We start from the raw sequence: 12,930 nt of genomic DNA on the forward strand, positions 1-12,930 counted from the left end.
CCTGCCTAGGAGCAGCAAGAGGATCCTCATCTGCTAATGAAATAGGCAAAGGAAAAGATTTTAAAAGACAGAAGACTCAGAGTCCAGAGGTTCACCACATTCAAGAGAGTTGGAGTAAGTTCTGTTGTTTGAACAGAAAGCAAGGGATGGAGGTTGGGGGCAGAGGGAATTCAGGCTAGTTGAAGGTATTGATGTGGTGGGTGGGAGCTGGAAGAAGGCAGTGAGTCTCACATGACTACATTGAACTTCTCCTCACACTTGAGGATGCAGATTGTGAGTGATTAACACAGCTTGAGAGACCAGGACACGGCAGAGGGATAGGACTTTCTTGCATTCCCTTGTGGAAAAGACATTCTATTCTGGGGCTTTCTTGAGGTGGAAGCTGGATCTCCAGTGACACTTCTCTGGCCATACCTTCCTGTTTCACACATAGTGGAGTTGAGCATAGCATCCCCTACCATGTCCTCCACTTCTCTGTCTTGGATTGCTGGAGCTAGAAGAGAAAGGATAGAATGAAACGAGAGGTCATGGTAGACCACAGTAGCAGAGAGCTAGGGAGTCAGTGCATTCTCATGGACAGGACCAGCTGGTGGAGGACTGTGGCATAGTTGACTTTGCTTTATAAACACATCAGGAGAACCAAATGGCTTCTCCAGGGGCTGGCACATACAGGTAGTTCCTTGGTAGGCCCAAGGGTATCTGTAGGTCCCCTTCATAATCCAAGTATGGGCCAGCTTCAATCATCGTGGCCCAAAAGCTGTGCAGGAACAATAGACTCCACCATCCAGGAGGGTCAAAGTTGGGACATGGAGCTAGCAGTGCAGGCCAGGGGAAGATGAGGATGGGGATCCAGAGGGCCAGGAACAGCTGGAGCTACTGCCTAGGACGCCAGACAAGCGTGGAGCCTTTCGATAGCCAGCAAGGTGTGTTTGCGGGGACAGCTGCGGAGGGCAGACAGAGGCTGCTCCTAGCCATGGAGCATAGGTTGGGAGTACCCAGGAGTGCAGGCATCCTCACAGCATGCCCTCAGCTGCTGCGGCCCCAGACTGCAAATTTGGGGGTCTGCATCTGTCACATGAGCATCAGTGGCAGGAGTTATGTCCCCAGCTACGCCCCCTAAAAAATTAATAGCTCTTAGAACTGTGACGAACTCTCCAATACCTTTAATCTGCAAGGGACATTTTCAGCATGGTTCTATGTGTTCCATAATGCTCCAAAAGGTGGTTTTTCATCACAGTAATAACAGCTACCGTGCATGTAAGGCCTATAAATTAAGTGTTCTGAAGTATTTCATCTTTATTAACTCATTTAATCCTTACAGCCACCCTATGACATAGGTACTGTTACTATTCTCATTTTGCACATGACAAACTGAGGCACAGACAGATTAAGTGATTTGACCAGTAGAAAATAAAATCTTCCTCCTACCTCATACATGTAGCTGGTGCCCCTGCCCCACCCCGGGCTCCCCGGTCACACCCACCCTTGCCTAGGTGTGGGCAGAGAACAAACCCTGTGTGTCAGAGCAGCAGGTCAGTGGGTGACCTGCTGGGCAGCGTGTATGCTGAGAGAGGAGTTCTAGATCCTTCCAGCAGCCTCCCACCTGCTCTCTGTGCTCCCCACCATCACAGGTCTCGTCAGAGTCCTCCGGAGCCACCTTCATCTACCAAGGCTCTGTCAAGGGCCAAGGCTTTGGGCAGTTCGGCTTTCAAAGACTGGGTAACTAGTGCTTGTCCCCCGGAAGTGTGGGCCCGGGTGGGTGGGAGAGAAACCGTGTGTGCCGCGGTCAGGTAGAGGACTGGGGAAGTTGAACAGTCTGAGGCGGGGGTGCTTTGGCCTCTTTGGGATCAGGGATGCCTCTTGAGATTCTGACAAAAGCCATGGAATATCTCTCCAAAAGCAAACACATGTGCATAACCCACTCAACCTTTGACAAAGTTTCCTGCTCAGACCTGGAGAGGAGAGCCCCCAACTCCAGGGACATTGGCTCTTAGGTACAGCCCCCAGCCACACCCTCCAGCCAGCCCTGGGTGTCACTCCTGCCTCAACAAACAACGACACTGTGGAGTGTCTTAGAGCTCTCAGGGTGCCTTGACTGTGATGTCGTTTCTGCCCTAGCCCAGCCCTAGAAGACTGGTTTTGTGCCCATTTTACAGATAAGAAAACTGAGCGTCAAGCCCACTTCCCTCCCTGGTCCTTCCCTGGCCTCTTTACCTAGCATGCTTCCTGTCATCCATGTCAAACATCCACACCTTGGAGCCTTGTCCTGGCCCAGAGCCTCCGGGTGCCCAGCCTCAGACTCTGGTGGGGAGAGGGGTCTGGTTTCTCAGAAGCAGGGGAGGGGGAAACAGGAGGCAGCCGCAGGTGCGTGAGAGCCTCTCTGTACCCCAGGCACTGACACCTCCCATCGCCAGGGCCCTTGCCTGCCAAGGCAGTCCACTGCACGTCCTCTGGCTCCGAGCTCCTGAAAGCTTCTCTGGACTGAGCCACGGTCTGCCCCCACCTTTCCCACCCACACTGCTCCTCCCCCGGAGTTGTCCCAGCTCTGCCCTCATGAGCTGCATGGACTGAGACCACTGTCTTCCACACAGCACCCTTCACCTACTGCAAGACGGCCAGGCACGCTGCAAAGGTCTTAGAAAATCACAGTTTTTGTTCTGGCTCCACAGCAGACATCCTGTCCCCTCTCAGAGCCCCAGCCCCTCAGTTAGCAGGGTGACTACTGGGGCCACAGTGTCTACTTGTGTTCTTCTGAGCCTTCCCAGTCTGCAGGGGAGGGGGAGGAAGGAGGAGAGGCAGCCTTCCAGAAGGAGATGCTTCAGCTTCAACCAGAACAGTTGCACCTTCATCTGTCTTATATTTTGTTGTGCCTGTAAAGTTTCATCTGATAGAAGGCTGCTACAGCCAAAAGAACTTTAGAGATTTCTAAAGGGCTGCACCCTTGTAAGAGTTTCTGTTGAGCCACGGTTTCAGGCTCCTCTGCGGATGGTCCTCTGGGTGCCATCTGAGCAGCACAAGGCAGATGCATGCAGGACCCTGCCCCCAAGGACTGAGTGTGCACGTGGAGGCAGGCGGGCAGCCCTGGGCACACCTGCCTCCCGTGCTGAGCAGGAGTGAGGAGCACCCTGAGTGGCAGCCCTGCTTCCCAAGAGTGTATAGTCGGGGAGGGTAGCCAACGGAGCCTCAGACTGTGTCTCGTGACTTGACTTTTCTGCTTTGGGACTTTACAGACCTCAGGCTGCTGGAGTCAGACCCCGAGTCCATTGGCCGCCACTTTGCTTCCAACAGCAGCTCAGTGGCAGCCGCGATCCTGGTGCCTTTCATCGCCCTCATTATTGCGGGCTTCGTGCTCTATCTCTACAAGCACAGGTACCGTGCAGGAAGGAGGCAGGGCGGGCATCAGGCAGGCCTCCCTCTCTCCCTCCAGCGCCCCCCGCACCAGACCCCTAAGCCTCTCTGTGTCGCTCTTTTCATGCCGTGGTCACTTCCTCTTTTATCGCCAGGAGAAGACCCAAAGTTCCTTTCAATGGCTACGCTGGCCACGAGAACACCAATGTTCGGGCCACGTTTGAGAACCCAATGTATGACCGCAACATCCAGCCCACAGACATCATGGCCAGCGAGGCGGAGTTCACAGTCAGCACAGTGTGCACAGCAGTATAGCCACCCGGCCTGGCCGCCACCACCGCCACCGAGAGCCCCGCCTCCAGCAGCCGGTGAGCAGGGGTGTGGGAGGAAGACAGGCCATGACAAGCACAGACAGGGACCTATGCGTGCCAGGGGCTCCACCCAACGGAGTCGCACACACCACACAGACACACCCAGTAAGAGGAGAGCTGTGCACTGAGCATCATTGTGTAACAGGCACTGAACCAGGCCCTTTATGGATCTAATATATTGAATCCCTGCATGCCCTGTGAGGTAGAAGCTTGTGGGAGCCCCATTACAGATGAGAAAACTGAGCTGCATAGAAACTAACTTGAGCAAGGTCACACAGCTCAGAAGGGGTGGAGTCGAAATCCAATCCCAGGCTGACTGGCTCCAGAAACTGTGCTCCTCACCCCTGGGCTTGGCAGAACATCGGCATGTACTAGTCTGTTTCTCTCTAGAGAAACAGAACCAACTGGATATATACATCCTCTGGGTCGAAGTCAAGCCCTGGAGATCTGTAGAGCTATACAGAGATGCACATATATCTGTGTATATAGGTATATTGTGTATATATATACATTCATACACTATAAACGCAATACATATACCCCATATCAAGATATATCCATACCTATCCATCTATATATAGATATGCATCTCCGTAGAGCTATATGTAAATGTTATATAGAGATAGAAATATAAATAAATATATATTTAGAGAGAGAGATTCATCTAAGGAATTGGCTGGCAAGGTGGAAATCTAAAGGGCAGGCCAGCAGGCTAGAAATTCCAGCAGGAGTTGATGCTGTCATCTTGAGTCCAAAAGCAGTCAGAGATGGAATTCCTTCCTCTTTGGGGCACCTCAGTCTTTTTCTTAAGGCCTTCAGCTGATTGAACGAGGCCCACACACATTATGGAGACTCAAAGTCTACTGATTTCAAAGTTAATTTTATCTAAAAAGATACCTTCACAGCAATATCCAGATTGGTGTTTGACCCATCAACTGAGCACCATAGCCTAGGCAGGTTTACTTACAAAATTCCCCACATTGAGCACAACAGAGGGGAGGAGCTCCCGGAAATATAGACAGGGGGCAGACACACCCACATGTGTACACGGTCATGCACACACACACACACATACGCATACACGCACACAGGCATGCATCTGACAGGCCCACTGGGAAGGAACTGATGAATCTAAAAGGCACTGCCTCTTCCTCACTGTGTCCTCCTTCGATGACACCCTCACCTCTGGGACCTATGACCCTTCAGGAGTTGCCCCAACACGATGTCCAAGCTGCACCCCTCTGAGAACTGTCTTCTCCCACACATCCCGCTTTCTGGGGATAGGCAGGTGCCCCCTCTCAGGTCCTGTGCTGAAGGACTCTGGGGAGAAGAGTCACAGAGCCAGCCAGGTAGGGATTCCCAGTGAGGGCGGTGGAAAATCCGCCAAGTGGGCCACCAGCCAAACCCAGGGCTAGTGTTGCGCTCCCTCCCCACGCTCCTGTGCATGGCCGCTCACGTGGCAGATTCTCCCAGCCACACACAAATGGCAGTGCAGCGAGGAAACAGGCTTTTATGAGGGTGCCTGCAAAGGCCACCAACGGGGATGGTGGGGACAGTTCCTGCGGAGGGGGTTACAAGAGCAGCAAATGTCATTATCACTGCCCAGCCCCTGACGTGCTTTACTCCCTTTCTGCCTCACAACTCCTGGAGGATTTCACAGTTTCAGCCTGAGTCCCAGATGGTGAGTGAGTCAGGGACGCAGCAGATGCAGCTCCTGAATACAAACAATTTATGGAAAGAGCTTTTCCCCATCTTTTTACGTCTCTCCAAAACAAACATTTAAATAAGGGTTCCCCCTTATTCCAGTGGGATTGTTTTAGCATGCCAAAATTACTCCTCAAGTTTCATCTGTATGCCCAATCTTTATTTTTTCCTTCTCAGAACTCTTATCAATAGAAGGCAAAAGAGAAAAAGAAAAATCCCCTCTGATGATGTAAATCGGGGCTTGGAGATGATCAGTGATGAATCTGATTCACTGCATGAATTATTGAACAGTGTAAGAAAGAAACAAGAATGCCGCTGACCTCCACACAGTCACTCTTGCTCCACACCTGGGTTCTGCTGGGTTCCAGGTGCTGGTGTGCGCCATGCTGTCACCTCTGGGTTGGCTGGGGTTGGTGGCTCCACATCTGGCCAGCCCTCAGCATTGGCCCCTTGCCAGCAGGCTCTGAACCCACTGCCCAGCCCACAGGTCTCCAGCAGGGCCCCTCTGACCACTTCTGCCCACAGCTGGAGCACAAAGAAAGCAAGAGCCACCCTGAACAGACATACACACATTGCAAATGAGTGACTAGATGGTAAGTTTTTTTTAAATAATGCCAAGGAGAAAAGCTGAAATTAAAATAAACACCCTACTAAGGAAGCAACGAGGCCTGTGCGGTCAGCGAGTAACAGGGCAGGGGAACAGGGCTGTGTGATGATGTTTGCCAACCCTTCCTCCATTAAAAAAAAGTATCAAAAATGAGATTTCACAACTGTGTCACTACAAAAATGAATATAATCCAGCCTGGATTCTTTATTACAGAGCCATTATTATCCTAGTCATTTTTTTTTCATCTGATTTTGAAAGAAACTAAAATTAGAATGTTTTCCTGGGTTCCTAAAAGTATGGTGGCCCCCAAGCACTGGGCCTCCAGGTCTAATGGCGAAGTCGGCCCTGCAAGGGAAAAAGACAGAAAAATACATGTTCTGCTGCACGTATTCCCTACCTACCCCCATCCCCAACCTGGGAAGATTAAAAATCAAAGTGAAGATTGAGGTGACTCATCTCTTTCCCGCTTGTGCCTTCTTTTCTTTGCCGCTTTGCTTTTCCTCCTCTGCTCCCGGCCCCTCCCCTCCCACTGCCTCTTTTTTCTTTGCAAACTCAGGTGTGATCTGTTTGTTCCCAGTTCCCCAGGGGGCAGGAAGTAGGCTCCCCTGAGCACAGTGCCCAGTGCCCATCTTCGTTCGTCTCCCTGCCTGTGTCTGCTACTGCTGGGACTCAGGCCCTCGCCCTGCCGCCATCTATGCCAGTTACCCTGGAGAGGACTCCTGCCATGTCCTGAAAAGGCAGAAGAGGAAGAGGGGCTGCAGACAGAGGAAGACAGTTTATGGATTTAAAATAGCAAAGCAACTTGTGGATCTGTGTGTGTGTGTGTGTATGGGCCTGATCACACACAAACACACACACCTCTCCTTCATTCACGTCCCATGGAAGAGACCATAAAGGCTTCAAAACTAGAAGTGCGCATGAAGGATGCTTCATGCCCTGTTCCCCACACAGAGAAGAGATGAAGAGGGGGAGGTACGGTCAGCTTTCAAAACAATATGCCCCCCGCCCATCCCATGTGTGAGGACATGGTGACTTGGTGACTGTAACAGTAGGACACATCCCATCATGTGGTCAGAGTGCAGAAACCCGGTCAGCGTGCAGAAACCAACTGTCTGCTGATGAACAGCCCATCTGCACAGCGGCAGCAAGGATTACCCCAAGGGCAGGAAAAAAGTCTTTGGAAATAGATTGAAAATCAGTTTCTTTATTTTTTTCAAACACTATTTTATTGAGTTCTAAACCCAGTGGATTAAAAAGTCATTTGGGTCCTGGGAAGCACTGGGAAAGAAAGGAGAGCCGGGGAGGATAGGGCAGGAGTCTGGCCAGGAGCCCAAGGTCAAGTCTGGCTGTCAACTGACAAAGAGAAGAGAAGACAAGTCTGTGGCCCAGACAGGATGCCAAGTCTGGGGGCAGCAGCAGGGTCCTTGAGAGAACAGGGGAGCAAGCCTGCCCCAGTACCCAAAAAACAATGGCTATCATGTACTGGGGTTATTCTCTGTGCCTGACACTTTACCTATAGTATTTCTAGTCTGCACAATAACACCAAAATGTAGGATTTGTTATTCCCCTTTGACAGATGAGAAAACAGAAGCCTGCAAAGGTAAAGACAGAGTTAGGAAGTGTGGAGTCAGAATGCAAACCTAGATCAGTCTGCCCCAAAGTCCACTACACCAGCTGCCAGAAACTCTGTTCTAGAAGGGGCAGCTAAGAAGGGAGGAGCCGATGAATCTCTACAGTAGCACTGTGGCCAGGTCTGGAAAGCCAGGCAAGACACCTGTTTGTCCTATCTGGGTTCTGCTGTCTCCGCGTAGGCAGCTTCGGGGCAAGGATTCAACTCCCCAGGCCTCCCACGGTTGGTGCTGGCTCCTTGGCTCCCAGCAGCCGCTGACCATAGCCAGCAAAAGACCTGGCAGGTCCTGAATCAAAACAACAGAGTGGCTGAAAGTCACACCCTCTCCAGCTCCTTGCAAGTGGGTTTGATTTATTTTGACAGCTATATTATGCTTGGGTCATTCATGAATTCCATGAGAATTGTTGGGATGTTCATGAGTTTAGGAATCAAAGTATAACATTTAGGGCCACTTTCTCTGTCCTCGGGAAGGCCCCCACAAGCTTAAGCCCCTGTATACGTGTGACATGCTGGCCTCAGAGATTCATGTCACATATTGAAATAACAAATAGAAATGTGCAGGAGCGGAGGGACAGCGACACCTGGTTCTTAAGCAAATTCTAGATTGGAACAATTAGAAGATCTGACTGATGTTAAGAGTGGCCAGAGGAAAGTGAGAGGCGTCCATTTCCAGCAGACACAATGGAGGCTGACAGAGGCAGGAGCCTACCCCTGGCCACACCACCTCTGGGACACGGCACCCCCTGGGCCTGGAGGGAGAGGGCCAATCCAGACACACTCACACTCTCATCTCTTTCCTTGGCTGGAAACAAGTACAGGAAGCTCCCCTCCCAATTTCTTATGCTCCCTTCCCCCTTACACTCCTCTCCTTCGACTGCTCCCTTCCCCCTTCTTATGCCCCTCTCAGACCACCCAGCGGACGCCTATTCCCGCCCCCCACCCCTCCCCTGCGTCTCCTTGTAAAGTTCCATGAGATGCTTGAGGAGCACCTGCTGGTGGGGCACCCAGCACTCTGCTGGGCATCACCCTCCGCACCCCTGGCATTTCTCTCCACCTCCAGAGGCTTGGAAGGGAACAGGGCAGATGAGGCCCTTCACCCACCATCTACGCCATATACCCATCACCATCCCATCAGGAAAAAAAAAAAAAGTAAAACAAAAACAAAAAAAATCTTTTGTACAGAGATATATTTTTATTATACAAAGTTTGTACAGTACCAAAAAAGAAAAAAAAAGGTGTAAATTTTTTTTCATTATTGTAGGTAAACGGTAGTGGAAGCCTTTTTTGTAAATGTAATAAAATGTATAAATATGGTTTTCAGAAAACATCAAGTGCTGTAAATATGTAATCTACACACCTTCTTGGCCTGTCTGCAGTATATACATTTAATTTATCTGTCTCTGTATATGAGGCTTCCCCCTGGGGTCCTGCATTATGGTACTTTCCTGAATTTGAAAGCAATTTTAAATTTTTTGAATTCAAATAAAATATAAATTTTTGCATTGGTTTTCTTACATTTTTATGGCCTCTTTCATGACTAGGGGCAAGTGTTTGTTGGGAAAGGGAAAGAAGGACATATTTTCACCTAAAATCCAAGGGTAGAAATATGGGAGTCCATTTCTTAACTGCATTGTGTTATCACTGCTACATGTTGGAAACTCTGAGCAAAAATGATAGTGCATACCCCACATAAAAAAAGTTAACTCAAAATGGATCAAAGACCTAAACATAAGCCCTAAAATTATAAAATGCTTACAAGAAAACGTACGTGGAAAACTTCATGACATTAGATTTGGCAGTGATCTCCTGCATATGACATCAAACGTATAGGCAACAAAAGAAAAAACAGATAAACTGGACTACATCAAAATTCACAACTTCTGTATATCAAAAGATACAATCAACAGAGTGAAAAGGCAAGCTATAGAATGGGAGAAAATATTTGCACATCATATATCTGATAAGGGGTTAATATTTAGACTCTATAAAGAACTCTTATGAAAGACTTGAACAGTCATTTCTCCAAAGAAAATATACAAATGGCCAACAAGCACACGAAAAAATGCTCAACGTTACTAATCATTAGGGAAATAATCAAAGCCACAATGAGATGCCATCTCACACCCATTAGAATGGCTACTATCAAAAAATAATAAGTGTTGGTGAGGATGTGGAGAAATTGGAACCCTTGTGCCCCATTGGTGGGAATGTAAAAAGGTGCAGTCACTATGGAAAACAGTATGGCGATTTCTGAAAACATCAAAAATAGAATTACCATATTGTCTAGCAGTTCTACTTCTGAATATATACCCAAAAGAGTTGAAAGCAGGGTCACAAAAAGATATGTTAATAGCGGCATTTATTAACAAATGCCAAAAAGTAGAAGGAACCCAAATGTCCATCAACAGATGAATGGATAAACAAAATGTGGTACATATGTACAATGGAATATTATTCAGCCTTAAAAAAGAAGGAAACTCTGACCCATACTGCAACATGGATGAACCTTGAGGATGTTATGCTAAGTGAAATAAGCCAGTCACCAAAAAAAAAAAAAAAAAAAAAAAAAAAAAAAAAAAAACAGATACTATGTGATTCTATTTATAAAAGCTACCTTGAGTCATCAAATTCATACAGAAAGTAGAATGGTGGTTGCCAGGGACTAGGGGGAGGAAAGGATGGGGAGTTACTGTTTAATTAGTATAAAGTTTCAGTTTTATAAGATGAAAAGTTTCTGGAGGCCTGGAAGCCCTACGCGTTCTACTGGTTTTAAAACGAAGAGCTCAGTTGACACCAGGTATGACTTGTCAGTCTCTACATTCTCTCCTGATGGAAGAGTTTTTTGAGTTGAATATGCTGTGAAGGCTGTGGAAAATAGTACAGCCACTGGACTCAGATGTAAAGATGGTGGTGGCTTTGGGGTAGAAAAGGGAGTCTTCCTAAACTTTATGAAGAAGGCTCCAACAAAAGACTTTTTAATATTGATTGGCATGTTGGAATGGTGGTAGCAGGTTTGTTGACAGATGCCCCTTCTTTGGCAGATGTAACAAGAGAAGACGCTTCCAACTTTAGATCTAGCTTTGGCTATACCATTACACAAAAACATCTTGCAGACACAGTTGCCATGCATATACACTCTGCAGTGCTGTTAGACCTTTTGGCTGTAGTTTTACAGTAGGGTCTTACAGCGTGAACAACAGGGCACAATTCTGCAAGATGTTTCGTATGGTTATTGGGGCTGTACCCTTGGCAAAGCCAGGCACGCTGCAAAGATAGAAAATAGAAAAGCTTCAGGTGAAAGAAATGACCTGCCATGTTATTGTTAAGAAGTTGCAAAAATATTTACATAGTATATGATGAAGTTAAGAATAAATCTTTTAAATTAGAACTCAGCAGGTTTGGTGAATTAACTAAAGGAAGAAGACATGAAATTATTCCAAAAGATATAAGGGAAGAAGAAGAGAAACATGCCAAGGAATCTTTGAAGGAAGAAGATGAATCAGATGATGACAATATATAACATTTACTCCAGCATCTATTCTATTTTAAATTTCTGCTACAGTCCCAGGTTAACATTTAGCCCCCTGTGGATTATACACACTCACTAACCAATTTTCATTAAATGTTTGTATTGTGAAAAAGGAGAAAGAAAAGTTCTGGAGATTGCACAATTACGTGAATATACTTAATGTACTTGATGCCACTTAACAATGGTTAAGATGATCAATTTTATGTTATATATATTTTACCACAATACAATTTTTTTAAATTTATAGTGGAGGCCACATCAGCTCAGACCAAGAACCTGGGGACAAAGAAGTTGCTCCCCTCAGGGTTGGAGTTTGGCTTGGACTGAGGAGCTCAGGATCTGAGGACCGCAGTCTAAGGGCAGGTGGGCTTAGGCAGTAGAAACTCCATAGCAGAGAAAAGCCAAATCAAGGAGGGTCATCCAGGCAAGACAGTCATGAGAGGAGTGGTGAGGAAGAAGAGGAAAGAACTGGCAAGAGCCAGTAGGAGCCTATCCTTTCTTAAATGTACTATGCATTTGTTAGCAGTCATCATTTTAGGTGGAAAATTCATCCAGACTACCTTCAGTTTTCTGACTCCCACTACCCTTCACTTTTGCACTGTACCTCGGCTCCAACTGCCCCCCTTGTCACCTCAATAACCTGATTTAGACCAACATTCCCAGTTTTTTGTTTTTGTTTTTTTTGAGACACAGTCTCACTCTGTCACCCAGGCTAGAGTGCAGTGGCACAATCTCGGCCCACTGCAACCTCCACCTCCCGGGTTCAAGTGATTTTCCTGCCTCAGCCACCAGAGTAGGTGGGATTACAGGCACGCGCCACCATGCCTGGCTAATTTTTGTATTTTTTTTTTGTAGAAACGGGGTTTCAGCATGTTGGCCAGGCTGGTCTCGAACTCCTAACCTCAGGTGATCCACCCGCCTCAGCCTCCCAAAGTGCTGGGATTACAGGTGTGAGCCACCATGCCTGGCCCCCAGTTTTAATAAAGGCATTCCATCTTGGACACGCTGCCTGGTATTTCTCTCCTGGACACAGGGAATCAGCAGGGTGGGTGCAGTCCTCCCACTGGAACCTCAGGTAGCTTGGCAGGGATTCAGGGTCAGGAACTGGACTGTTGTCCAACACAAGCTCCGGTTGGATTGGGAATCAAGAGAGCAAGGGAGCAAATATTAAGTCTAAGTTCAGAAGACAAGTTCATACCAGCATGCAAATATGCAAACACTTTATAAGAAAATAGCAGATGGGCTGGGCACAGTGGCTCATGCCTGTAATCCCAGCACTTTGGGAGGCCAAGGCTGGTGGATCACTTGAGGCCAGGAGTTCGAGACCATCCTGGCCAACATGGCAAAACTCTGTCCCTACTAAAAATAAAGGAGAAAAAAGAAAGGAAGAAAAGAGCAAATTGCTGGACACCACATACAGTGGGGAAAGACTTCCAAACATCAGGCCAGGACAAGTTTTCATAAGCCGTAGGGCATAGATAGAGGGGGCAAGCCCAAACTACAATGCCTGTGAGACAAGCTGCACCCCACAAGATCTACCTATACCAAGAGAACAGAGTGTCCCTGAACTAAGAAATCAAATAAACACTAACACCACTCCATTCCCTCACTCCAGCAGAAGCACCTGTTATTGCTGGTCTAGGAAAATCCTACACATTTATTTTCTCACGGACAAAAAAGGTTCATGGACATATCTTCAAAGCTTCTATAAGAATAAAACAGCTCTCCCTCTCCCTCTCCC

The 12,930-nt window shown here is 47.7% G+C and overlaps 1 protein-coding gene and 1 pseudogene across 4 annotated transcripts in view; both read left to right on the forward strand.

Annotated features, from left to right (window-relative positions):
• Positions 1–9,162, forward strand: part of CSMD2 (CUB and Sushi multiple domains 2) — a 643,453-nt gene extending 634,291 nt beyond the window's left edge. For 2 of the 4 annotated variants that reach the window (XM_034960731.3, XM_055095658.2), the window contains exons 68-71: positions 1,632–1,719; positions 3,231–3,369; positions 3,504–3,716; positions 6,608–9,162. In XM_034960731.3, coding sequence (XP_034816622.3) covers positions 1,632–1,719; positions 3,231–3,369; positions 3,504–3,663 — 387 coding nt within the window. In that variant the 3' untranslated portion in view covers positions 3,664–3,716; positions 6,608–9,162. Of the gene's footprint in view, positions 1–1,631; positions 1,720–3,230; positions 3,370–3,503; positions 3,717–5,600 lie in introns of all 4 variants that reach the window. The other 2 variants (XM_063593001.1, XM_034960735.3) reach the window with 2 other exon arrangements.
• A 1,035-nt stretch (positions 9,163–10,197) lies between these two features.
• LOC100975854 (proteasome subunit alpha type-3-like) lies at positions 10,198–12,930 on the forward strand (annotated as a pseudogene).

The sequence above is a fragment of the Pan paniscus genome, chromosome 1 (genome assembly GCF_029289425.2).
Source record: "Pan paniscus chromosome 1, NHGRI_mPanPan1-v2.0_pri, whole genome shotgun sequence".
Classification (NCBI taxonomy): Eukaryota; Metazoa; Chordata; class Mammalia; order Primates; family Hominidae; genus Pan; species Pan paniscus.